The sequence below is a fragment of the Malus sylvestris genome, chromosome 15, assembly GCF_916048215.2.
Source record: "Malus sylvestris chromosome 15, drMalSylv7.2, whole genome shotgun sequence".
Taxonomy (NCBI): Eukaryota; Viridiplantae; Streptophyta; class Magnoliopsida; order Rosales; family Rosaceae; genus Malus; species Malus sylvestris.
Genome location: NC_062274.1, coordinates 49,087,100 through 49,108,663, shown reverse-complemented (window position 1 = coordinate 49,108,663; position 21,564 = coordinate 49,087,100). Strand labels below are relative to the sequence as shown.

The following is a 21,564-nucleotide window of genomic DNA, read 5'->3' as shown; positions in this document are numbered from 1 at the left end:
TATTCCTTTTTTTTATATTAAACAAGTTCCTCGTTACGGATCGACTAATCGATAATAATACATTAGCATATATTTGATATGAAATTTATAGGTTAAATAGTCAAAATGGTCTATGAGATTTGCATAACTTATCACTTTGGTCCCTAACATTTCAAATCAATCAAAATTGTCCCTGAGATTGTCCACCATCCATCATTTTGGTCCTTCCATTAAAAACTCTGTTAAGTGTCATAGGGCTCTTGGTCGGAAGTTTGGGTAATTTTTAAAGCTTCGTAACTTAATCGTTTCTTAATCAAATTCGACCCATAATATATCAAAATGAAGATAGGAAAGTGTAAAATAAGATTAGACCTATTTGGAAGTCCAATGGTTGCCGTAGATAGCCGGAAAATAGCTTCAAAGTTGACTGGTCCGAGTAAAAATAGAAAACTCGCCGGAAACTAGATAAACTTCAAATGTTCATAACTTCTTCAATACTAAACGAAATCAAGTGATTCAAAAACAAAAATCATACTTCTCGACGAGACGAAGAGAATGGTACCTTTTTCAATGGCTAAATCTCTGTGGTTTAGCCTGAAAACAGCTCGAAAGTGGCAGTGGACAGCCACTTTCGAGCCATTTAATAATATGATCAGGATTAAAATCATTTCCATAATTGTGAATTTATATTTTCAATACGCTTACCCTCGTCTCAAATTTTCAAATCTAACACTTGAACAACACAAATTAAATGACATGTAATGTGTGGTGGTTAAAAATAGAAGAAATAAGAGTCCTTTTCTACAGAAAAACACGTGGTCAATTAAGGTGAAAGCATGAAAGCCCAGGTTGGGATTTAAGAATGGAAACACACGTCAGGAACAAAACCAACAAGGGAGTTTAGAGGCTGAGATTAAGCCATGTCAGAAAACACCTTGGGATATCAATGCATATTACCTAAGCCGTGATGTCATGAGTCCACGACCAACATCGGTCTTTTAGAAAAAACGTAACGAAAGGAGCAATTGTCCACTGAAAAACCTATGCCGGTCCAAAACAAGCAAAGAAGATTGACCAGACTGTTTTCATCGTCCAATAGTTATAGGCTATAGGTACAGGTGGAGTTTGTCTTTTAGTACTTTCTTTGAGTTACCTGAAATCAATTTTTAAGGTGAACATTCACTATTTATTTTTAATTCATGGATTGACTTAAAATATTCACTCGTCATTTAGTATTATAGGAAGAAAAAAATGGAGATTTTCAAAAGTTAGAACTTTTTATGATTCTTCGTCACATCATGTTTTTAGCATAATTTTTAAAATAACATTATAAAATGTTGTGCAAAAAACATGAGATAGTGGAGAGTCTCATATTAAGAGAATTTACTTTAGCATTTCTCTTAGTATTATAGTATGATGGGGAATTTTCTACATTTGAAAATGAGAAATCTTGAATTCAAATTTTGTAACTGATGATTTCGTTTTAATAAAAAAATTATAAAAACCTCAAAACTTGTAGCACTGTTAGCTATGTTTTGTTCTTTCTCATGATATAATTTGTATAAAAATAAAAAAAAAGAGTTTATTGGTTAGCTAAAAACAGAAGATATTAGGTCCTATGTGAGAGGTCTTAGATTGAACGAATTCAAACCAAATTATTATAGCTACTCTATTATGAGACTTAGCAAGTTAGTCCACTTTTTCACTTCTTAATGTAAAAAATATCTTATATATTAAAGGATTGTACATGGAAGCCAAAGATTACCCAAAAAGCACAATCATGCTAGCATGTGAAACAAGCAGATAACGTTTTATAATGACGAAAAATAATGATGCTTGTACACTCTAATGTAGGTTAGATCCAATCGATTTTCGTTCCCCTTACTAGTTAATAATTTACCCAATTAATACTGTCGTTAGTTAAAAAAAAAAATACAGCAACGCAGAAATTCAAATATGTTTTGCTTCTTGCTTGTTTCCCTTTCTCCTACAAACGTACCCCTTCCAAATTAGATCTCTGCAATTTTGTACTAATCCCTTTGACCAAATTGATGCCTCTGTACCATAATATCAATTTTATAAAACCATGTTTTAAATCCACATGTGGTTCCAGACCCTGCACAGGAAAATATGAGTCCTCATTATTTAAAGTTGAAATTGATCTAAGGTATTGCGACATATGACTATTTTTAAGGAATGTCATCCTTTTTTTTTAAATGCTACTTTATTGCAGTAACAAAAAATAATTATGTATATGCATTAAGGTACTGATTCAAACCTCGTTTCGTTCTCTAACAACTAAGTATTTAAAAGGAAAGCTAATGAAAATGGTTTGAAAACTTTGAGTTTTAATGATAATGACAAAATAAAGGGTAAAGTGAATAGTATCAGGATTGACTTTTTAGTGTAAAAATGCGGTTTTTCGTTAAAGTGAACAGTACCGGGAACTTTTCGTTAGAGTTCCCTTATTTAAATCTAGAAGCAAATAATAAATTTTAAATCTTTAAATAAAGAGTTAATCTCAGTTTACTACCCTAAAATTTTAACACTGAATTTGGACTCGTCTAATTATCATGGTGCATTCATCATATTTAATTTAAAGATCGTTCATATATTCATTTAAGTTCATGATTAGTCTTGCATTAAGTGTATGCTTAGTAACCTCTTCATGAGGTAGAAGGTTGTTCCATGCCTAGCTATTTAAAACCACTACTCATGTATGGAAATACAATCATCCAAAAATTAAGAATTACTTTTAAACTTGGTTTAGTGAATAGTGTTTTTCTTCCTATCCATAAACTCTTATCTCTTTGATGGATTCCTTAGAGTGGCGAGTTGTTTATCTTTGAGCGTTCACTTATGGTTTCTCTTTGATCTCCATTATCCAGTGTCAAATTGGTATCATAGCTCTATTTGATCATGGTTGGGAGGCATGGGCGTCGTGGAGGCCGACAAGCTCGCCAGGACTCACCACATTGTGAGAAAGATCTGCGTGACATTGAGATGGACGACCTAAGGAGATAAGTGCAGCTACTCCAGCGGTGTCTTGAGCGCTACGAACCTCTGGAACATGATGATTCCCGTCATGAAACAGAGAATGATAAATTCAATGAGAATCTTTTTGTAGGTGACAAATTTCTAAATCTTAATCTTCCTCCAAAGTTTGATCTTTGTCCTAGTGGTTCTTGTGAAATTTGTTGTGGTATATGTCGATATAATTTTGTCTATGATGATGGTGATGACAAGGATGCAATTGATGTGGTTAACCAAGAAGTTTTGCAGTCTCTAGCAGTTTTTAATTATTACAATGGTGATGAAGATGTGATTACAATGGTTGAAGAATTCCAAGAACAGCTATATAATGAGGCAAATGTTGTTGGTATCCGTAGAATGCGTGATAATTTTTGGGAAGATTTCATTGTTAGAAATATGAGAAGGAAACCATTGAATAAAAGTTTTCAGTATGATTTGAATTATTTCCACTCAATCCCAAGTTATGAGTATGAAGTGATTCAGAAGCATTATTCCAAGGTAATTATTTTTAAGGGAAATAAATTGGTGCGTGCATGGTTCGGAAGAATGTGGAAAATCAAAAGTTCTCTGTATTGTTTTATTTCTTGGAATTTTTCAAGGTCTTCAAATTTATTGGTGTTAAATTAGATGAAGTGGAAACTATTAGTTGGGCATCCGAAAGATCGAGGAAGACTAAACAAAACTCAAGGATGAGTTATTGCGAAGCGAAAGGGTATGACATCGAATTTGGACTTGTCTAATTATCATGGTGCATTCATCATATTTAATTTAAAGGTGGTTCATATTTTCATTTAAGTTCTTGATTAGTCTTACATTAAGTGTATGCTTAGTAACCTCTTCATGGAAGGTAGAAGGTTGTTTCATGCCTAGCTATTTAAAACCACTACTCATGTCATGTATGGAAATACAATTATCCATAAATTAAGAATTACTTTTAAACTTGGTTTAGTGAAGAGTGTTTTTCTTTCTATCCATAAACTTTTATCTCTTTGGTGGATTCTTTATAGTGACGAGTTGTTTATCTTTGAGGGTTCACTTGTGGTTTGTCTTTGATATCCATTATCCGATGTCAAATTTCGTGGTTTTCAACATTTGGTACAAGAAGTTTTTTTCATCTCAGAGTCATACCTCAAGTCTTAATTTTGAGACAGTTTCATATATCTGTTAAGTTGGCTGTTAAATCAGTCGTTAATTGATGACGACTGGACGCCACATATCAATATGGGTTTACGTAGATATTAAAAAAAATTAAAAATAAAAAACTTAAAAATAAAAAAGTTTAAAAAATTTAAAAACTAAACCTAAATTGATATCCCCTTCATCCCTTTCCTCTCCCCCATTTCTTCCTCACCATCGCCACCCTTCTTCCCTTTCTCAGTGCTTCCTCCACTCTCTCTCCGTCCACCACCTCGTCCCAAGGCCACTGTCGATGACCAGATCCGGCGGGTCGTTTCCGCCAACTCCAAAAACAACCTCAAGGCGCGATGGGCTCCCAACTCCTCTTCCAATGAGACCCCATCCTCGACGTCGTCCACTTTGATGCCCTTCTTCTCTAGCTCATGACAACTATAGCTTTGCCTTTTTTCTTGTACTTAAACAGCAATCCATGCCAATTTTTATTTCTAAATTATAATCTTGTCTTGCTTAATTAATGATCAAAATCAGATTTTGAATCCGACCCAAAAATTCAATTTCCACAAAAAATTAATGGAACTTGATATGAGATACAAAAAACCCACCATGATTTCAAAATATGGAGTGGCGAAATTATGGGGCGACGAGGGTTTGGACAGTGACAGCAGAGGAAGCACTGAGGAAGGAGAGTTTTATATAGAGAAAGGAAGGAGAGAGAGAGCGGAGGAAGCACTGAGGAAAGGGACGAAGGGTGGCGATGGTGCGGAAGAAATGGGTGAGAAGAAAGGGAAGAAAGGGATTTCAGATTTAGGTTTAGTTTTTAACTTTTTTAATTTTTTAATTTTTAATTTTTTTTTAAGTTTTTAATTTTTTAAATATTTTTAATATCTACGTGGGCCCATATTAACACGTGACGTCCAGTAATTGTCCACATAAGCGCCACGTCATCAATTAACAGCTGACTTAATAGTCAACTTAACAGATGTATGAAACTGTTCCAAAATTAAGACTTGAGGTATGACTTTGGAATGAAAAAGACTTAATGTACCCAATGTTGAAAACCATGAAACTTCAGAATAGTAAACTAAGATTAACCTTTAAATAAATGACATGGTGTAATTTGTTTTCTTATGATTGCTTAATAACGAGATGAGAGATTCTTCAATGCATTGGAAACACAACACGATACATTAAGTATTATAATATAAGTGAGGAAAGAAACTTTTCTTTGTTGACCACCTTCATGGGACAAGGATTCTTTGCCCTCCCTTTTTCCATGCTCTTCCATACCCTCTTGTTTGTGTGGTTACGATTAAGCCACGTTAACATTTTATATTACTATTTATTTTTGTCTTATTATCTTTATAAAAAAATAATATAAAATGTTAACGTGTTTAACCGTAACTATACAAAACAGGAGGGCATGAAAGAGTATGCAAAATGGGAGGGCAGACAATCCTTGTCCACCTTCATGACATCTTCATTTTTGACCACCTTCATGACATCATGTCGTGCGTAATCCTTATAATAATTTAAACAGGATTTTCAACCAGTAAATCTTTGAGAGGAAAACTGTTGAATAAGTCGAGCCGAATCTCTCCACAAACAGACCTTTTAAGCGTTAATGCATGCATGTCAACCATATTTTGACATGGATTGATTGATACTGGTGAAAGTCTTGCCTTTACTGGCCGTCGCTCATACCTCTTGTAGTTCTCCCTTCCACTAAAATCCTACCAATTTGAATATTGCATTCATTGAAAATTCGAAGAGAAGTCGAATTTTGACTAGGGAAATTCAAAAAGATAATGGTTTAGCTTAAACAAAGTATTTCTAGTACGTTTCGGGAGAATTATGCACCGAAATTTTCGACCATTGAATCTTTACTCAATAATTCAATACTAAAGATTTGCTCTCTAAAATCCTTGTTAAATGATTAATTTTCAATATGTTATCGATATATGATTAATATAATATTAATTTTCAATTTCTAGTGTGTTCATACAATAGTTATATCGTTGATATTTAATTTTGATCATTTTAACAAGCATTGACTAAAATTAAACCATTCCAGTCAAAGCCCTTACTTAAAATAACATATAAGGTGCCACTCAATATTACAATTTAGTTATATTTCTCTTCATTTATAAATAAATAAATTTAAGTTCGAATCTCGTTTTACTTTAAAAAAAAAAAAAACATATAAAGTACGCTGTTGTGGGACACTTGAGTTACCCTCAATTTGTTGCTCCTACTATCCAGTATTGATTGGACTGCTATTTAATAAATTAAGTTTTCAGATCTAACACATGCTGTTTGACTTTTCATTATCCTTGACCAATTTGTTGCTCCTACCATCCTCTTAGGTCCATTTCATTTATAACCATTTAATCATTGGGAATTTTAAAGAAAAGCACCTGGTTCTGTTCACTTTAACGAAAAATCATATTTTTACACTAAAAAGTCAATCCTGGTACTATTCATTTTACCCTTTATTTTGTCCTTATCATTAAAACTCAAAGTTTTCAAGCCATTTTCATTAGTTTTCCTTTTAATTTTTGTTGGTTGATTTTTAGTTTTCGTGGTTGAGATATGAGAAAAGAAGAGATGAAGAATGGTACCAAGAAAGAGGACGAAATAGAAAAATAAAAGAAAACAAAATTCTGAAAATGGAAACAATTTAAAATATATTTTGACTTTTAATTTTGATTTTGAATATTTTCATCCTTCATTTTTTTTCATGTATTTTCTTTTTATCGTTAACACATAAAACATTTAAAATAAAAATAAAAACAAATACTTATCAAACCGCTCTAAGTTTTCAAATCAAATGATTCAAGAGTTTGCAATTTACTTTTTTTCTTTTATTTTTGAACTATTTATGCGTATCAACAATGTGTTCTCTAAAAATTGTAAAAATAAAACTAATCTAAACCAGACTTGTATTTATGGTATGAAGCAATTGGCACTAGACAATAGTTCCATCAAAGGGAGAAAGCAAAAAACTCAATGCAAATAACAAAATTAAAAATTAAAAAAAAATAAAAACTCGTTCAAATGTAAGTTTTATTGACATCCAAACGCTTGAATGGTTAAACGGAGATATGAAAAAGTTGAAAGTCTACCGTAAAACCAATCGGTAATATGGGGAGTAGCTCAATCTCTTATAAGCCCTAACAAGGTTTCTCCTTTCACCAATGTGAGACTTTTTTACCTTCACATTCTCACACGCCCTCTCATGTGAAGTGAATTTTCAAGCCGAACACATAGACAACATAAATTGGGTGATGTGGAGCACGTGTGACCTTTAAGCTTCACATGCGGACCAATCTGCTCTGATACCCCATCCCAACTTAGATGAATGGACATCAAAATCAATGTATGCTAGCCGACATTGGAAGATGACAAACCCATAATATGCAAATGAGGTGTAAAAAGTACGAATAAATTGAAATCAAAGTCTAGAACTAATTTAATCTAGGAGTGAGAGTGCAATGCAGGAAAAACTCTTATACAATGCATGCAACGTCAGAATATACATTAAGGTGCGTTAAAGGTAAAAATATCCACGTCCTGGACAGGATGAACAACTTCCCAGATAAATTATTTTACTTGGACACAATGTCCAAGTCAGAATCATTCAACTCCTCATCAACAACCTGCTTAAAATTATCATGCTTGGTCCACAAAGAAAAAGAAAAACTAAACAGTTTGAGCTTAGGAGCAGGAATTTTGTCAGAAACAAGGCCAATAACAAGAGGGTAATGGTCTTTCTTTCAGAACCTTAACCAAGTAATCACCATCTCTAGATGACTCTCTTTCAATTGATGGTGTTGGCAAAACAACCTTAGAAGAAACCGCTACATGACCAATCAAGAACAATTGCATCACCCACCCCGCTCTAGCCAAAACGAATCCTATTTCGTGTTACCTTCTCCATTACTGTGTTCTCATACTTTCCTTTTTTAGAAATTCACAGACAACATTATGGAACTTCCAAACCAGGGGGCCCGGAAAAATAACAAGAATCAGTGTCATGGTGATGCTACGAGACGGCAATTTATCGTATAAAAGAATAGATCCACAGGCCGAAGTCTTTATAGGAAATCTGTGCACATTGCTTGGGTCTGAAAGTGCAAGACTAGCTGGACCCGGACAGACTAATCGCTAAACATTCGCCCAGAGTGCCAAGTACAGCATTCAGTAAGAAATAGCCACTAACTTCAAATTCTATTCCCTTTGCGCTTATGCGTTCGAATACTATGCAAATTTGGCAAGAAAGGAGACAAAATATGAAATAAGCTCAAATGTTCATGTAAGATTTCCACTTAGCCATTCCAGGGACGTTTTCGTAGCTTCACAACTTTGGGGAAAAAAATATAATAAGATTAGGGACGGGTTGTAACATTTTCTATAGTGATTTACACACGTTTTAAGTTATAGCCGCAACTGCGGCAAGAACGGACGAAGGCCACGTAAAGAAATGAAGAAAAAGAGGAACGAAGGTACACAGAACTCACTATGATATATATTAACAGATGTATACAATCATTTGATGGAGAGCTTGACCGGTTTTTTCCAAGGATTAAGCATTGGAACCGTCTGTCGTGACTTGCCTGTAGAATGCTGGTATGTCTGAACTGATCAAGAGCATGCTAAAGTTCCCCCAGGTTTTGACTCAATAGAAAGAAGAGGAAAGGATCCTAAAGAACCCATCCGGATTATCAGCTTCGACCTGAAAATTAACGGACAAAAACGAGCAACGCCGCATATTTAGCAAATACTGTACAGTTGATGGTATCCCATTGATGCAAGTTACAGACAAACTGCATTGAACAATTTCATTTTTTAAGCAGCATCTTATACATTCTAGACTGCATTAACAAAACAACACCAAAGAATAACTTGTGCATAACCATATGACAAGCACAACTTCCCCAAAACTACTAATTCCCATGTCCAAAATGACGACAAGCTGTTCCTATGATACTCAGGGGTGGTTTGGGAGTGAGGTGCTTAAAAAAAAAAGCATCCATGAAAAAAAGCTGTGAGGGTTTTAGGTGTTTGGTAAACTGAAAAAAAAAAAGGGCTTATTTTGGAAGCTGCTGTGAGAATAAGCTGAAATCAAAGGAAAAAGCTGAAGCTACTATTTTAAGCTTTGGAAAACTGGCTTTTTTTCAAAGCACACGGAGCTATAGTGCTCCTTTAATGAAAAGACCCACTATCAGACTGCTTTTTTTTTCAAAAGCACTTTTACAAAAAAGTTTACCAAACACTCTGCTGAATTATTTCACAGCCACTTATTCTCACAGCACAGCCGCTTCTTCTCAAAGCAGTTTTTTTTCAAAGCACAGCAATACCAAACCAGCCCTCAGTAACATTGCAGCGAAGAAAGTGTCACTACTGAACAACAATGACACCACTTTTGCACAAAATTTTAAATCCTAAAACCGCTAACCCATACAGACACCTGCGCTACTAAACCCAAATAACCATCGAAAATAACTACATTACTTATGACTCCCATGCTCAATAAGCTCTTAACCATCGAAAAGAACTACATTACTTATGACTCCCATGCTCAATAAGCTCGCCCAGGAGTCTGGGACCCAATACTCATGTATGCACAACACTGCTAAACTTGAAAATTAGATTGGTGCTATATACAGAAACAATAACAACCAAACATGAAAAAACTTATGACAGTTAATCCATAAATAAAAGATTCAGAGCCAAAACTACAAATTAATCCATTCAAGCATGTCTCGCAGTTTGAAGTACCTATGCATCTTTGGAGAATCCTTTTCAAACTAGAGCATGCACAACATCGGGCTTTGAGGAAACCTGCCTTTAAGAAAAATTGGTAGCATCTCTCTTGGATCCTGATATTTTGCAGTATGCAAGGATTCCCCCTCAACATTCTGAATACAACCTTTGAAGCTTCAGATTGCACATCCACTTTCAACAGCATACCTTCCAATGAAAAAGGCATTACGATACCCATCATACTCAGCATACCTTCCAATGAAAAAGGCATTACGATACCCATCATACTTGTCACATTGCATTTTAGCACATAGTATTTATGGAGAAGTTGCGAGAAATATCAAAATCACTCCCATTAAAATACTTCAATAACCACAAAACGGCAGAATGGCTTATCATTCCTGCCGAATCATGAATGACAGGATCCCTTTTTTTGCTCTCAGATTTTTCTGAAAAAAAAAAACAGCCAAGCTTTCAACTAGAATTGGGCAATTAGATAATGATCCCATTTAGCCATAACAGCAGAAGCAAAATCCTGAAAAACACTGTTAATGGTATTGGAGTTTCCATACAGGAAGAATAGTTGCCCACAAAATGACCAGGACGACAAGCTTGTTGACACTTTTTCGAGATTTCAAATTTCCTACCTGACAAAAACCTGTCGAGCTTGTTGCAATATAGGAGACAGTGCATCACAAGAGGTCAAGACATCAAGTGAACAAATCACTCCTCTCTTAACAAGTACACTAAAAGAAGTTGACACACCTTTAACTAAGATATCGTAATGTTCCACATCATAGTTCTCCATAAGAAGGAATAGAAATTCAAGAAGAGTGTGAGTTATATCAATGTATCTGGGTATAGAATATACCATTAATAGCATTGCGGGTTCAATATCCATAATATTGTCTACTCTTTCCTCAAAAAAGAGCCAATCATAAAGTAGAGCCAATTTCACATTTGCTTCGACATAATTCTTCGTGCAAGATTTCAAAAGCCAACCTATAACAGCCCATCTTGGAACGACATCTGACTGAATGACTTCGTTGGTCGGGTGGTAGGCACAACATATAAATCGAACAATGTCAATTATGAGAGTCTCCCTGTTTGGTTCCCATAGAAACTTCTTGGCAAACCATGCCTGGTGACGCTTCTGGTTTCCCAACTTCACATGAGTGAGTAAAAATCGCAATTGGGCCTCCATTTCTGGAGTAATCCGAAGTAACATATACTCACTTGGAGTCCTTGTGTTATAGAGCTGTGGAATACCATAAAATCCCCGAGCCTTAAACTCGCCCTGGTTCAATACCAAATCCTTCCATATTGCTCTAAACTTGGGTAAATGAACCAAATCTTGTAGAAGTCGAACAAGATCCCTGCCAACCTTCAAACACAAAGGAAACTGCTCCTTTAAAACTTTAATACAAAAATCAATTTCCAATTGCTTTAATGCCTCTAATTTTGGATTACTCACAAATCTAGAGTGATCAGCTAAAAGCCGAAGATAAGTATACAGCCCACTAGTCAAAATCATCGGATCAACCTGTAACAAATAATCCCATTTCGACATAAAGATGGTCGCCATCTCAAAACACAGCCACAGATTTCCATCACTAAAATCCCCTCCAAGAATTTGCCTCAACAAACAAACCAACAAACCTTCAACGCCTACTGCTAGAACATTGATCAACTCCTTAGTAACCCAAATCAATCGAGACTTGACTGGTTCAAGAAGCTTGACATACAATTCATTCACGACCTCGACCAGCAAACTAACAAAGCAGCAATACCCATCAGTGACAATAGCATGCAAGTGCTTCATATGTGCCTTTCCAACATGGGTTTCGCATAAAACACCATAAAGGATGGCTTTGTTGAGAAACAAGTATTCTTGTGGATTTGGAATTGTTAATGCAAAAGGGGGCCTCAGTTTTGGTTCAAAAAGTTCAAAGGCTTGCCTGAGAGAGAGCTCTGTCGGGTTTTTGGCTTCGTGGGAAGAGATTTGAATTAGTTTCATATTGCATAAGTGGTAGTAGAATAGAGTTGAGAGAATCAGTCAGATGGTACTGAAATTGAACTTAGCAAATCATATTCCAGAGACCCAAATCTATTGGGTTTTCGAAGAAACAGTTTCCTCGTCAGTAACTCACTCTAGGGTTACGGAATCGAAAAAGCCCCAAATTTCGTTCTGAAACCCTTAGAGACCCATTTAAATTGAACTTTGAAATTCCAGAAATTACTAACCTTTCGTTGCTTCGGCACCAGGAAATTCGATGACGATGAAGAGTTTGAAGAATATAAAATTAAAAAAGCTTTCAACTTTGAAGGGAATTGCAAGAAGGAGATGGTCTGATGGTGAGGTAGGGCTCAGAGCTCTGCAATTTCAACCTCCGAGTCTTGAGTGTTTAGGGTTTTAGATTTCCGCCGTTGAATTACATCCGACGGCTGGCACCACACCTTCGCGACTCGCGCGCCACGGCTTTGCCCGGGAAAACACGTTGATTTCAACAGCTTCCTTTCCTTAAAAAGGGGTTTTATTTAGTATAGATGGGATTTAAAATAAAGATAACTAACGAAAAGTTCAAAAAAAAATTTCTTTCAAAGAAAAGTTATTTTTAAAAGTATAGTGAATAGTGCCCGTTAAAGGTAAAAATATGGTTTTTCATTAAAAGTGAACAGTACCAGGAGTTTTGTTAAAACTCCCTTTAAAATATCGGTATATGTACGTAAGGTTGTGGAAATAATGATGGATGTATCAATATCGGTATTGGTTTTCTCGATAGAAATGATGGAAATTTGCTCTAAAACATAAAAATTTAAAATGAAATTTTAGGAAATGTCAAACACTGGTTTAGATGAAACGTAAGAGTTTCTTTGATATGTAACCGATATGTCAGAAATATCGACGAATTGTTGATTTTAGCCGAAATTTAGACTTCACTCCCACTTTTCATATCTTTCTCTAATTTTTTTGATATTTCCACAAAAATATCAACCGTATCGAAAAGATTTCAAACAATGAGTATAGATGAATAGAGATTACTAATGGGATTATGATAGGCGTAGCCTCTTAGAGTTATGTACTCTGTAGAAGGGTCTATGTTCGTCCTGCGTGCGTAACTCACACATAATACTTATTCGGTATTATTACGTAATTGGAAGAACCAATGAAAGAACTTTTACTAGCACCCGTGGAGAGATTCAATGACAAAGAGATGTCTCTGAAACTTGACATTGATTGATAATGGTAAAACTCCTTGCTTTGGCTGGCCATCCCTCTTGTTGTACACCCTTCACTAACAAACCATACCATTTTGAATTTTGCATTGATTGAAATTCGAAACACACGACGTGAAAGTTCAAATTTGTTTGCTATATACTTGTACATTTAACCAATCCAAAGAACCTCCAGTTTTTCAGTTTGGTCACAATTCTAAACAAGTTTATATTTATAGGCCACAACTGCGCGTACAAGTAACGGAGGCCTCATAAAGAAATGAAAAGAACTAAGAACGATGATACAGAAAACTCACTATGATATAAAAAGAGATGTATACAATTGTCTAATGAAGAAATTGACCAGTTTTGTCAATGGAAAAAATAATGGTACCGTCCGGTGATTTGTCAGTAGAATGCTGATATGTCTGAACTGAACTGATCATGAGCACGCTAAAGCTCGCCGAGGTTTCAACTCAAAAGAAAGAAGAGGAAAGGATCCTAAAGAGCCCATCCGGATTATCTGCGTGGACCTGAAAAAGTAAGGATGAAAGTGAGCAGCGCTGCATATTTACAAATATATTGCAATTGATAATATCCGATTCATGCTAGTGCAAAAACAAATTGACCAAACAATTTCATATTTAAAGCAGCAACTTATACATCCTACACCGCATTCACGGTAAGAAATAATCATTTGTGCATAACCATATTACAACTGCCATACACAACTTCCCAAAGACTACTAATTCCCTTGTCCAAACATGACTAGAAGACGTCATTCAAAAAAAAAAAAAAAAATAACATGACTAGAAGACTTGAACATTGACCTACCCTGAAAGGTTTACAACATTAGGAATCACCAGGGCCATGTAAAGGTCCAAATGCAATACAATTCCGGACCTGAGCACTCTTAAAAATAATGATTATGTGGCAATATCTCTAAAATCGTTCGTTCAGTCTCTAATTTGTTTAATTAAAGTGAAAATTTTTGAATTTAACATGATTAAGAGACTGACTATTTTGATTTACATTTTACATAAAAATGTTTTTTTTTTTTGTTGAGGCTTTTCGTTATAGGTCCCTTGTGCATATTTTCCTTTTGATGAGCATTCAGCAATAGACTTTGTAATTACAGATCCCTGCCAAGTGTATGTTGTAGCTTAGTAGGCGTTAGACCGATGTAAGCTGTTCCTATGTGACTCAGTAGCATTACAGCAAAGGAAGGATCACTAGTGAATGACAATGACACAAATGTAGCACTAAATCCTAAAACACCTACGATAATAAGCCTGCTTCCCCCCCCCCCCCCTCTCCCCCAAAAACAAATAAAGAAAAATACAGATATATAATAAAAACTAACTAAAATGCAGTAAAACTGACAAGGACCACTGATCCATCAAAAACCTCTAAGATTCTAAAGTATCTTGTCAATGATTTTTTTTTATATATGTGTGCACCGTCTACAAACACAAGTGTTCCATATTGTGTGATTAACTCCAAACTGTAAAGCAACATACCCAGTGGCCTGCATCCTCAAGGACATGCATTTCCACTCCACCTGCCTCCTCTACAGCAAGCTCCTCGGCCGCATGAATTCTCTGGAGATCTCCTAGAGCCCATCTGTGCAAGCTCCTTTCTGCTTTCAAAAAGTTCACATGGACACCTCGAGGCACATCTTCAACAATTTTCCTACAATGATCCAATTTAATAAGAGCCTCTTAGTGGGAAAATGCTTTGTTGTTGTTGTTAATCCAATTTAATAAGAGCCAGTTGCAAAAGCCAGTTGCAAATTTGACATTCAAGATATTGGGAAAAAGTTGAAGTACGCATAGCTTCAGAATGACAATGTCCTTTTTGTTTCAATATGTGAAGAGATTTAACTTTTTATATACACATAGTATGATTGAAAGGTATTTAGTTTGATGTACATCCAGAATAAAAAAGTGAACACTCCAAAAGAAAACACAATTCATTAAAGAATACCACCAGCTCAGACAAGCGGGCAGTTTTTCTTTTTTTTAAAGGATATTTAACTGGTAGAGCCTAGGTATTGACTCCTGTGCCACATACGACAATAATCCAACACAATAAGGATATGAATAATTACCATAAATTTGTTTCTTCATAAGATTTATACATTTCAGCGATTCCCTTCAGATCGAACACCCATGAGAAGGTTGATGGTGACGAACCAGGAGACTTGGTTGGTCGAAGATTAGTAACCACCCACTGCACGTGAAACAGCATATAATAACATAAAATAACATCCTGAAGGCATGAATGAATAACATAACAATGCTGACTTGAAAATTAGATTGGTTCCATAAATAAAGAACCAAAAAGTAGCAATCAAACATGCAAAAACTTATGACAGTTATTCACTGAGGATAAAATAGCGAATTAGGCCAAGTATTAATGTCGGCAAGACAAATAAAAATAAATCCAAACTGACCCATACATAAAGGTTTCAGAGCCCAAACTACAAATTAATCCATTCAAGCATGGCTCACAGTTTAAAAGTACCTGTGCAACATCTTTGGAGAATCCTTTTTGAAGTAGAGCATCCACAACATCCCGCTTTGAGGAAACCTGCCTTTAAGAAAAATTGGTAGAATGAACCTTTTATTTATAAAAGGCAAATTGGTAGAATGACAATCTTACACAGAAACGAATGAAATGAAGACAGAAACATTTTTCAGCATACAAAGTTTCGCCTACACATTAACAATAGTCTTTACGACAAAATAATGAGAGGTGCACACGTATCTCTGCTCAGTAGGACCCAAAACGCAAGCAGTAAACTGATTTACAATGATCTGATATCAAGTTGTATTATATGAATATAACTTAGAGTTGTAAAGAGAGAGAGAGAGAGGAGATAATTAAAAGGGGCTAGAAAATCAAATAATAAAAGGACTACAAAACTTGAAGGCGCCCAGTTTCCTTAAAAAGGAAACAACTATTGAACATGTATTCACCTCTTTGGGCAGTGTACTTAGGACGGATATCAATTCTTCTGGATGGTCCTCCCCATCCCCACCAGGACGAACTATTCCAGGCGTAGCATCTAGAACCCAAACCTAGACAAACAACTAGTAAGACAAAAAGAAAGATAAAGTCCAAGAGACACCCAAACTTTCTAGGATATTTATTCAATATATTCCCATTACTTACTCTGACTGGTCGTGCAAAAGGCTTTGCAGCTTGATCCACCATGCTCAAGGCAACTACATGAAAAATCAGAAACATAGTAAGCATAAATCCATTTTAAGAAGGTGCAGATTTACTGTGTACTAGCTCTCTCCAATAAAGGTATGCAACATGCCAAATTAACCTAAGATACCTTTCCCTCCAAAACTGTGGCCAACTATAACCCGAGGTATTAATCTAAGCTGTTGAACCTACACAGGAAAATGAAATAACATTATATTAGACGTAATTGTATCTGAAGCATGGGAAGGTACCAGACAAAGATATACAAATATATGGGGGTGTTCAAATGCTGCGCATACAACACTGTTCATGCAGACAGTGATGAAGTTCAGAACAATTACTGAAACTTTTCTTGAAAAATAAGTTAATAACATATAACAATTGGACATACTTGTTCTTCAAAAAAAATTACAGTAAGTACTCAAGAAACATGTACCAGTTTTAGGACATCAAGAGCAGTGGAAGAAACACTATGGGGCCCCCTTTTCTTAATTGACGCTGAATCACCATGACACCGCAAGTCCACTAAAAGAAACTTTGCCAATAAACAAAAGAATAACATAAGGTTGTCACCATGACCATATACGAAAATCTATCCAAAAGTAAACACACACACACACACACACACACACAAAACAAACATAGAAAAACATACTTTACAAGCATAAGTAGTGAACATGACAACAGGAGAAGTACAAATTCTTAATTAGATCAGTCACAAAACTATAGAAAAATATTAAAAGACCCTCAAGTGAGAGCTCAATTCCTAAATACCGCCCAAAAAATTTTCCCCCCATTTTTATTCTATCCCCTTGAGACAATTAAAGTATTGTTTTTTAAACGTTTGCAAAATATCTAAGGTTACAAGGGGTTACTAGGAGTTACAGGCCCTTTAAGGGAAGGGATTCCCCATTTTTTTTAACAATGGGGATTAGTTAAGGGACCCACTCCACATTGAACTTCAACGATCTGAACTGTCTATTTTGTAAGTCATGATTCATAGGTCATCCTTGCAAAAATTCAATTCAATCTGAAACCATTTGCTTATTTAATTGTCACGATGAAATTTCAAAGTTTCTTAGAATATAGTGTTCAACAATTTCTTTGAAACCAATTAGATGCCTCAAATATTTCCGATTTGATTAATATTTTGCAAGGATGATCTATGAGGTGCAACTTGAAAAATAGAAGGTTTGGATCCTTGAAGTTCGATGTGGTGTGGGCCCCACAATTAATCCCTTCCCTTAAAGGCTCTGTTGGGAGTTATAAGTGTAGGTTTAGTATGGTCAAGGACATTGGTTTGAGGGGTAGAATCACCGTTAAAGAGCTTAGGATTTTGGGTTTGGCTCTCAAGTTTTGGGTGGACTATTGCCCACCCAGGGCTGAGTAGCTTGTTACAAAGAGAAATGTTAGCAACCTTCTCACTTACCTTCTCATTTCAACCTTCTCACTTTCCTTCATGCCACATGCACTCCACCGTCACTCAAAACTAAAACTTTAAAATTAATCAAAATCCCACTATTCCTTTGTTAGTATAATTAAAATTTTAGTTTGTCAACCAGAAAGTAATAAAAAATTTAGTTTTGCATGCTAGTGGGATACACATGGCATGTGTAGAAGTGAGAAGATTGTGTGTGCCTCGCTATAGGTTTGTTTGTGTGGTTTTGTGTCAGATCTGTACTGATAGTGCTTGCATTTGTGGTAATTAGGATCACTTAGATTAATCAATTTGTCACAGTACCGCAGACAAATAAGCCTAGATGATAAATGAACCATTTGTGATAAGTGAAAGTACAAAAGCAGAGGGCGCTACCTGCCATGTTGGAAATTCTTGTGCCAATCTCCTGGTGAAGGTTCCTACAAGATCAGACATTATGAATTAACCCACAGACTATTTATGTGCAACAAACACGTAAAAAATCCCACTATTATCACTTCATTGTAATGATACGAAGATATGGAATTGAAAAGAAATACACAAAGAAAATAATATCCAGGAAGGCAACGATAGCAAAAATATGAGTGGCATACTTTCCTCATATGTGACACAACCCGTACATCAAAAAAGAATACTAAAACACCCACATTTGGAATGCACTGAACAATTAATCGGTGACCAATAAAATAGCTACACAAAGACTCAAGTAAAAATAGAAGACAGTACCCTTTAGTCCAAAAACAGAAAACAGTGCAGTTGAATGAACACAAAATCTCGCAAACAGATAAAGACTCGGACAAAATGAGTGGCATGAAACTCAACATTCTACTCACTTAAAATCTCTCATTTAAATGATTTGTTAAAAGAAGGCAGAGGAACTCAGGAAAGCAGCTCAACGTTGTTAAAACTCTCAGTCACATAACCAGAAGAGGAATTGTGGAGACTTTTCTCAATAGCCCTAGTTGAAAACGAATTTTCTTTTCTTAGTATAACTTTTTTTTTTTGAGAAGAACTTTTCTTAGTATAACTTCAATGCATATAACCGTAAAATGTGAGCTCAAGCTAATCTTGAATTGGACACTTGGATTTACTGGCCAAAATGGTAGATATGCCTTGTACAGTGGGACTGACAGTATTGTCATACAGTATCATAAGTACACTTGTGTCTTTCACTCTTTAGTTTTCATGTGTATCTTACTCTTTAGACTGGAATCTGATGAGGCTTTTGTTCTGAAAAATCCAATAATACAACATAATTAAACACCAAAACTACTGAAAGAATTCAACCCATATTGAAAGTATTTTAGAACAGTTCAGTCAAGCTACTAAAACCAAGACAACCACTAAATAAGTGTTCTCAACTTTAGCTTATAGTTCGTTTGTACAAATTTACAAAAGACACACATGTAGTTTGAAACTTGGTCTTCTTCAAACAATAAGTAACAGAAGACCTGACTAAGAGGGTTCATTTCAAAATCTCATTTGAGTACTTTCAATATTGATATATTTTCCATATTCTTCTATTACAAGGAAAGAAAATAAATTCACTGTATGCACAACGCGAAAGCATCCTATAATATAGTAGTTTGTTAAATTTGTAACTGTAAGTAAAGGAATAGAGAATGCACGATTCACTATTTCAAGGCATTGACCAGTAGTCAAGATGAAGTGAAATGACATTAGAAAGAGACAAGAACAAACGTACCCCAGTTCTTCCTGCTACCTAGAATTCCATGCAGAAAAACAGCTGTTGGAGGCTTAGGTAACGACCTGTCCACAACCACAGCCGGACTCCATTTTACCTGCACACTGTAACTATTCAGATATGTGATCATGCAAACTCAAACAATACTAAGAAAAATGAACTATGTGGCAACTAATCATGATTTCTCATCTTCACTGACTAGCCCTAGTGCATTTGAGTTTGCTCCTCAATTTAATTGTTTGTTAAATTTCAATATAGGTAGTGGGTTGCTATATTTTATTGGGTAACAGCTCTTATTGGTTGCTGTGTAAGTTTAAATAATTAGAAACTTAGGGAAAAAGAGGGGAATGCATCAGTGGAAGCGGGAGAAAAACGAGGATTGGAAAGAAACAAAAGACGGTAAGAAAGAGGCTCTATTATACCATAAAAGATATCGCACATCAGTAAAGAGAATACAGAAGGTATTTGGCTGAAGTCCTTGATAGTTTGAGGATTGATTCTCATTCAAAATATAGGATTACAAAGCCTTGATTTACACGTATACTCTCTATACAAGCAATACTATAAAAGGTAAGCTAATCTAAGGGATTTGATTTATACAGGAGTCAATCAGGAATCACAAATCAGCAATCATAATTATTGTCTATCCAGAATAGATTATTATGATGTTTGATTCAAAATTCTAAATGGCGAAGGGGCAGAAAAAGAGTATGCAATTTTTATATGAGCGAGAAGCGTTAGAATCTGAAACAAAAACTGCTACAAGTTATCAATCACAAACTCACTACATATCACCTTATCAGGAAATTAAAGAATACAAAGACTTACAAGTGCTCCTTGAACAAGATCAAACGCCTGTCGAATAAATAAAAATGTTATTTATGTCAAAGTAACCTAACACTTAAGAGTAATCATACGCATTCCAAAGACGACCAATATTTATAATTTACTTTAAGTCACTGTGGAAATAGTAGTTTTAGATACCAGGATGTCAGAAGGCTTGGAAAAATCTCCACTCCGTGCAATCTTCGCATCAACTAATGCCATACGAACACCAGAATTCTTATCTGACTTGCCCAAGTGACCAACTGCTAATTGATTCTATATCAACAAAGGGGAAAATGATGAAGGAAAACAAAAAGGTGATCATCAAACCGAATTTTGGTATCAGAAACAGGAAAGTAATAAACTACTACAAGTTAGAAACCTAAACCACAGAAAGCTCACATCAGAATTAGAAAATATTTATAATTATAGTTTTATTGAATGTAATCCAAATTTCGTGATTAAACCCACATACAATATAAGAAACTTGAACAAATAAATCTTAAAAAAAAAAAAGTGCAAAACTTGGAAATTCACAAGCAACCATCCATCCAATCATTGTTCAAATTGATGGTCTGAAATGTTGCATTGTTCAAATGGGTACTCTAACAACCACATTTCTCTGCATTTATTTATATAATTCAGATGAAATGAACAATTGTAAAAAGCAATTGATGTAGAATTTGACTGGTATGAACGGGGAAAGTACCTTAGAGGACCAAGAGATCCGAGTTTTCAATCCAGAAGTTGATGGGAATTGTGACCTCCTCTCTCCGAAAATGCCTAAGTTCCCACCGTGACTGCAACCCGCAAGATTTGAAATCGCCGCCATTGTTGCCACGACGGCGTCTCGCAAGGAGAGATTCAGGAATTTCGCGGAGAGGGAGATAGAGAGGGAGCGAGAAAGTCAGAGAGAGAAGAAGACGGAAGTGGAGGTGGAGGCGGAGACACCGAGGGAACCAGTCGGTGTTCGCGTACCCTTCTTTTTTTTTTTTTTTTTTTTTTTTTTTTTGATGATGATTTATATGACAAGTGGAGACTTCGGCGTTTGGTTTGGTGCCTCCTCGAAATTTTGGAACTTTGCAATTACCAGTAGGAAAATGCAATGTTATGATTCTGAACAATACTTCGCTATTTAAAGATGAATAAAAAAATTTACTTAAAATTTTTCAAAATTATTCGTTGTTAATTTATAGAATTTTATGTTTATAATCAAAACCGTTTATATTATTAATTATCCTATAAAGATTGT

At 35.3% G+C, this 21,564-nt stretch overlaps 2 protein-coding genes across 5 annotated transcripts; both read right to left on the bottom strand.

Moving 5' to 3' along the window:
- Positions 1-8,444: 8,444 nt before the first annotated feature.
- Positions 8,445-12,428, bottom strand: LOC126601826 (uncharacterized). 3 transcript variants are annotated; one of them, XM_050268595.1, is made up of 3 exons: positions 11,387-12,428; positions 9,928-11,296; positions 8,445-8,881 (listed from the first exon to the last, which is right to left on the bottom strand). In XM_050268595.1, exons 1-2 carry the CDS (start codon positions 11,927-11,929, stop codon positions 10,556-10,558), a joined length of 1,284 nt encoding a protein of 427 aa, XP_050124552.1. In that variant the 5' UTR covers positions 11,930-12,428; the 3' UTR covers positions 8,445-8,881; positions 9,928-10,555. The 3 variants fall into 3 exon arrangements, with proteins under 3 accessions (XP_050124552.1, XP_050124553.1, XP_050124551.1); XM_050268596.1 differs by having other exon boundaries at positions 9,928-10,119; positions 10,784-12,427; XM_050268594.1 differs by having other exon boundaries at positions 9,928-12,427.
- Positions 12,429-13,264: 836 nt separating this feature from the next.
- On the bottom strand, positions 13,265-21,339 carry LOC126601824 (uncharacterized). 2 transcript variants are annotated; one of them, XM_050268593.1, is made up of 13 exons: positions 21,022-21,339; positions 20,472-20,588; positions 20,316-20,342; positions 19,488-19,591; positions 18,158-18,201; positions 16,781-16,879; positions 16,475-16,532; positions 16,306-16,358; positions 16,110-16,211; positions 15,655-15,720; positions 15,239-15,360; positions 14,649-14,820; positions 13,265-13,661 (listed from the first exon to the last, which is right to left on the bottom strand). In XM_050268593.1, exons 2-13 carry the CDS (start codon positions 20,519-20,521, stop codon positions 13,605-13,607), a joined length of 954 nt encoding a protein of 317 aa, XP_050124550.1. In that variant the 5' UTR covers positions 20,522-20,588; positions 21,022-21,339; the 3' UTR covers positions 13,265-13,604. The 2 variants fall into 2 exon arrangements, with proteins under 2 accessions (XP_050124550.1, XP_050124549.1); XM_050268592.1 differs by having other exon boundaries at positions 19,488-19,584; positions 21,022-21,337.
- Between the last annotated feature and the right edge of the window lie 225 nt (positions 21,340-21,564).

What these genes read in the sequence shown, in the direction of transcription:
- LOC126601826 (XM_050268594.1), bottom strand. Translation starts at nt 11,929, where the DNA reads ATGAAACTAATTCAAATCTCTTCCCACGAAGCCAAAAACCCGACAGAG.
- LOC126601824 (XM_050268592.1), bottom strand. Translation starts at nt 21,144, where the DNA reads ATGGCGGCGATTTCAAATCTTGCGGGTTGCAGTCACGGTGGGAACTTA. An exon ending in GGATCTCTTGGTCCTCTAAG is followed by an intron (nt 20,589 to 21,021) that starts GTACTTTCCCCG and finishes TTGTTGATATAG; the next exon opens with AATCAATTAGCAGTTGGTCA. An exon ending in TAAGTACACTGCCCAAAGAG is followed by an intron (nt 15,721 to 16,109) that starts GTGAATACATGT and finishes TCTTAAAGGCAG; the next exon opens with GTTTCCTCAAAGCGGGATGT.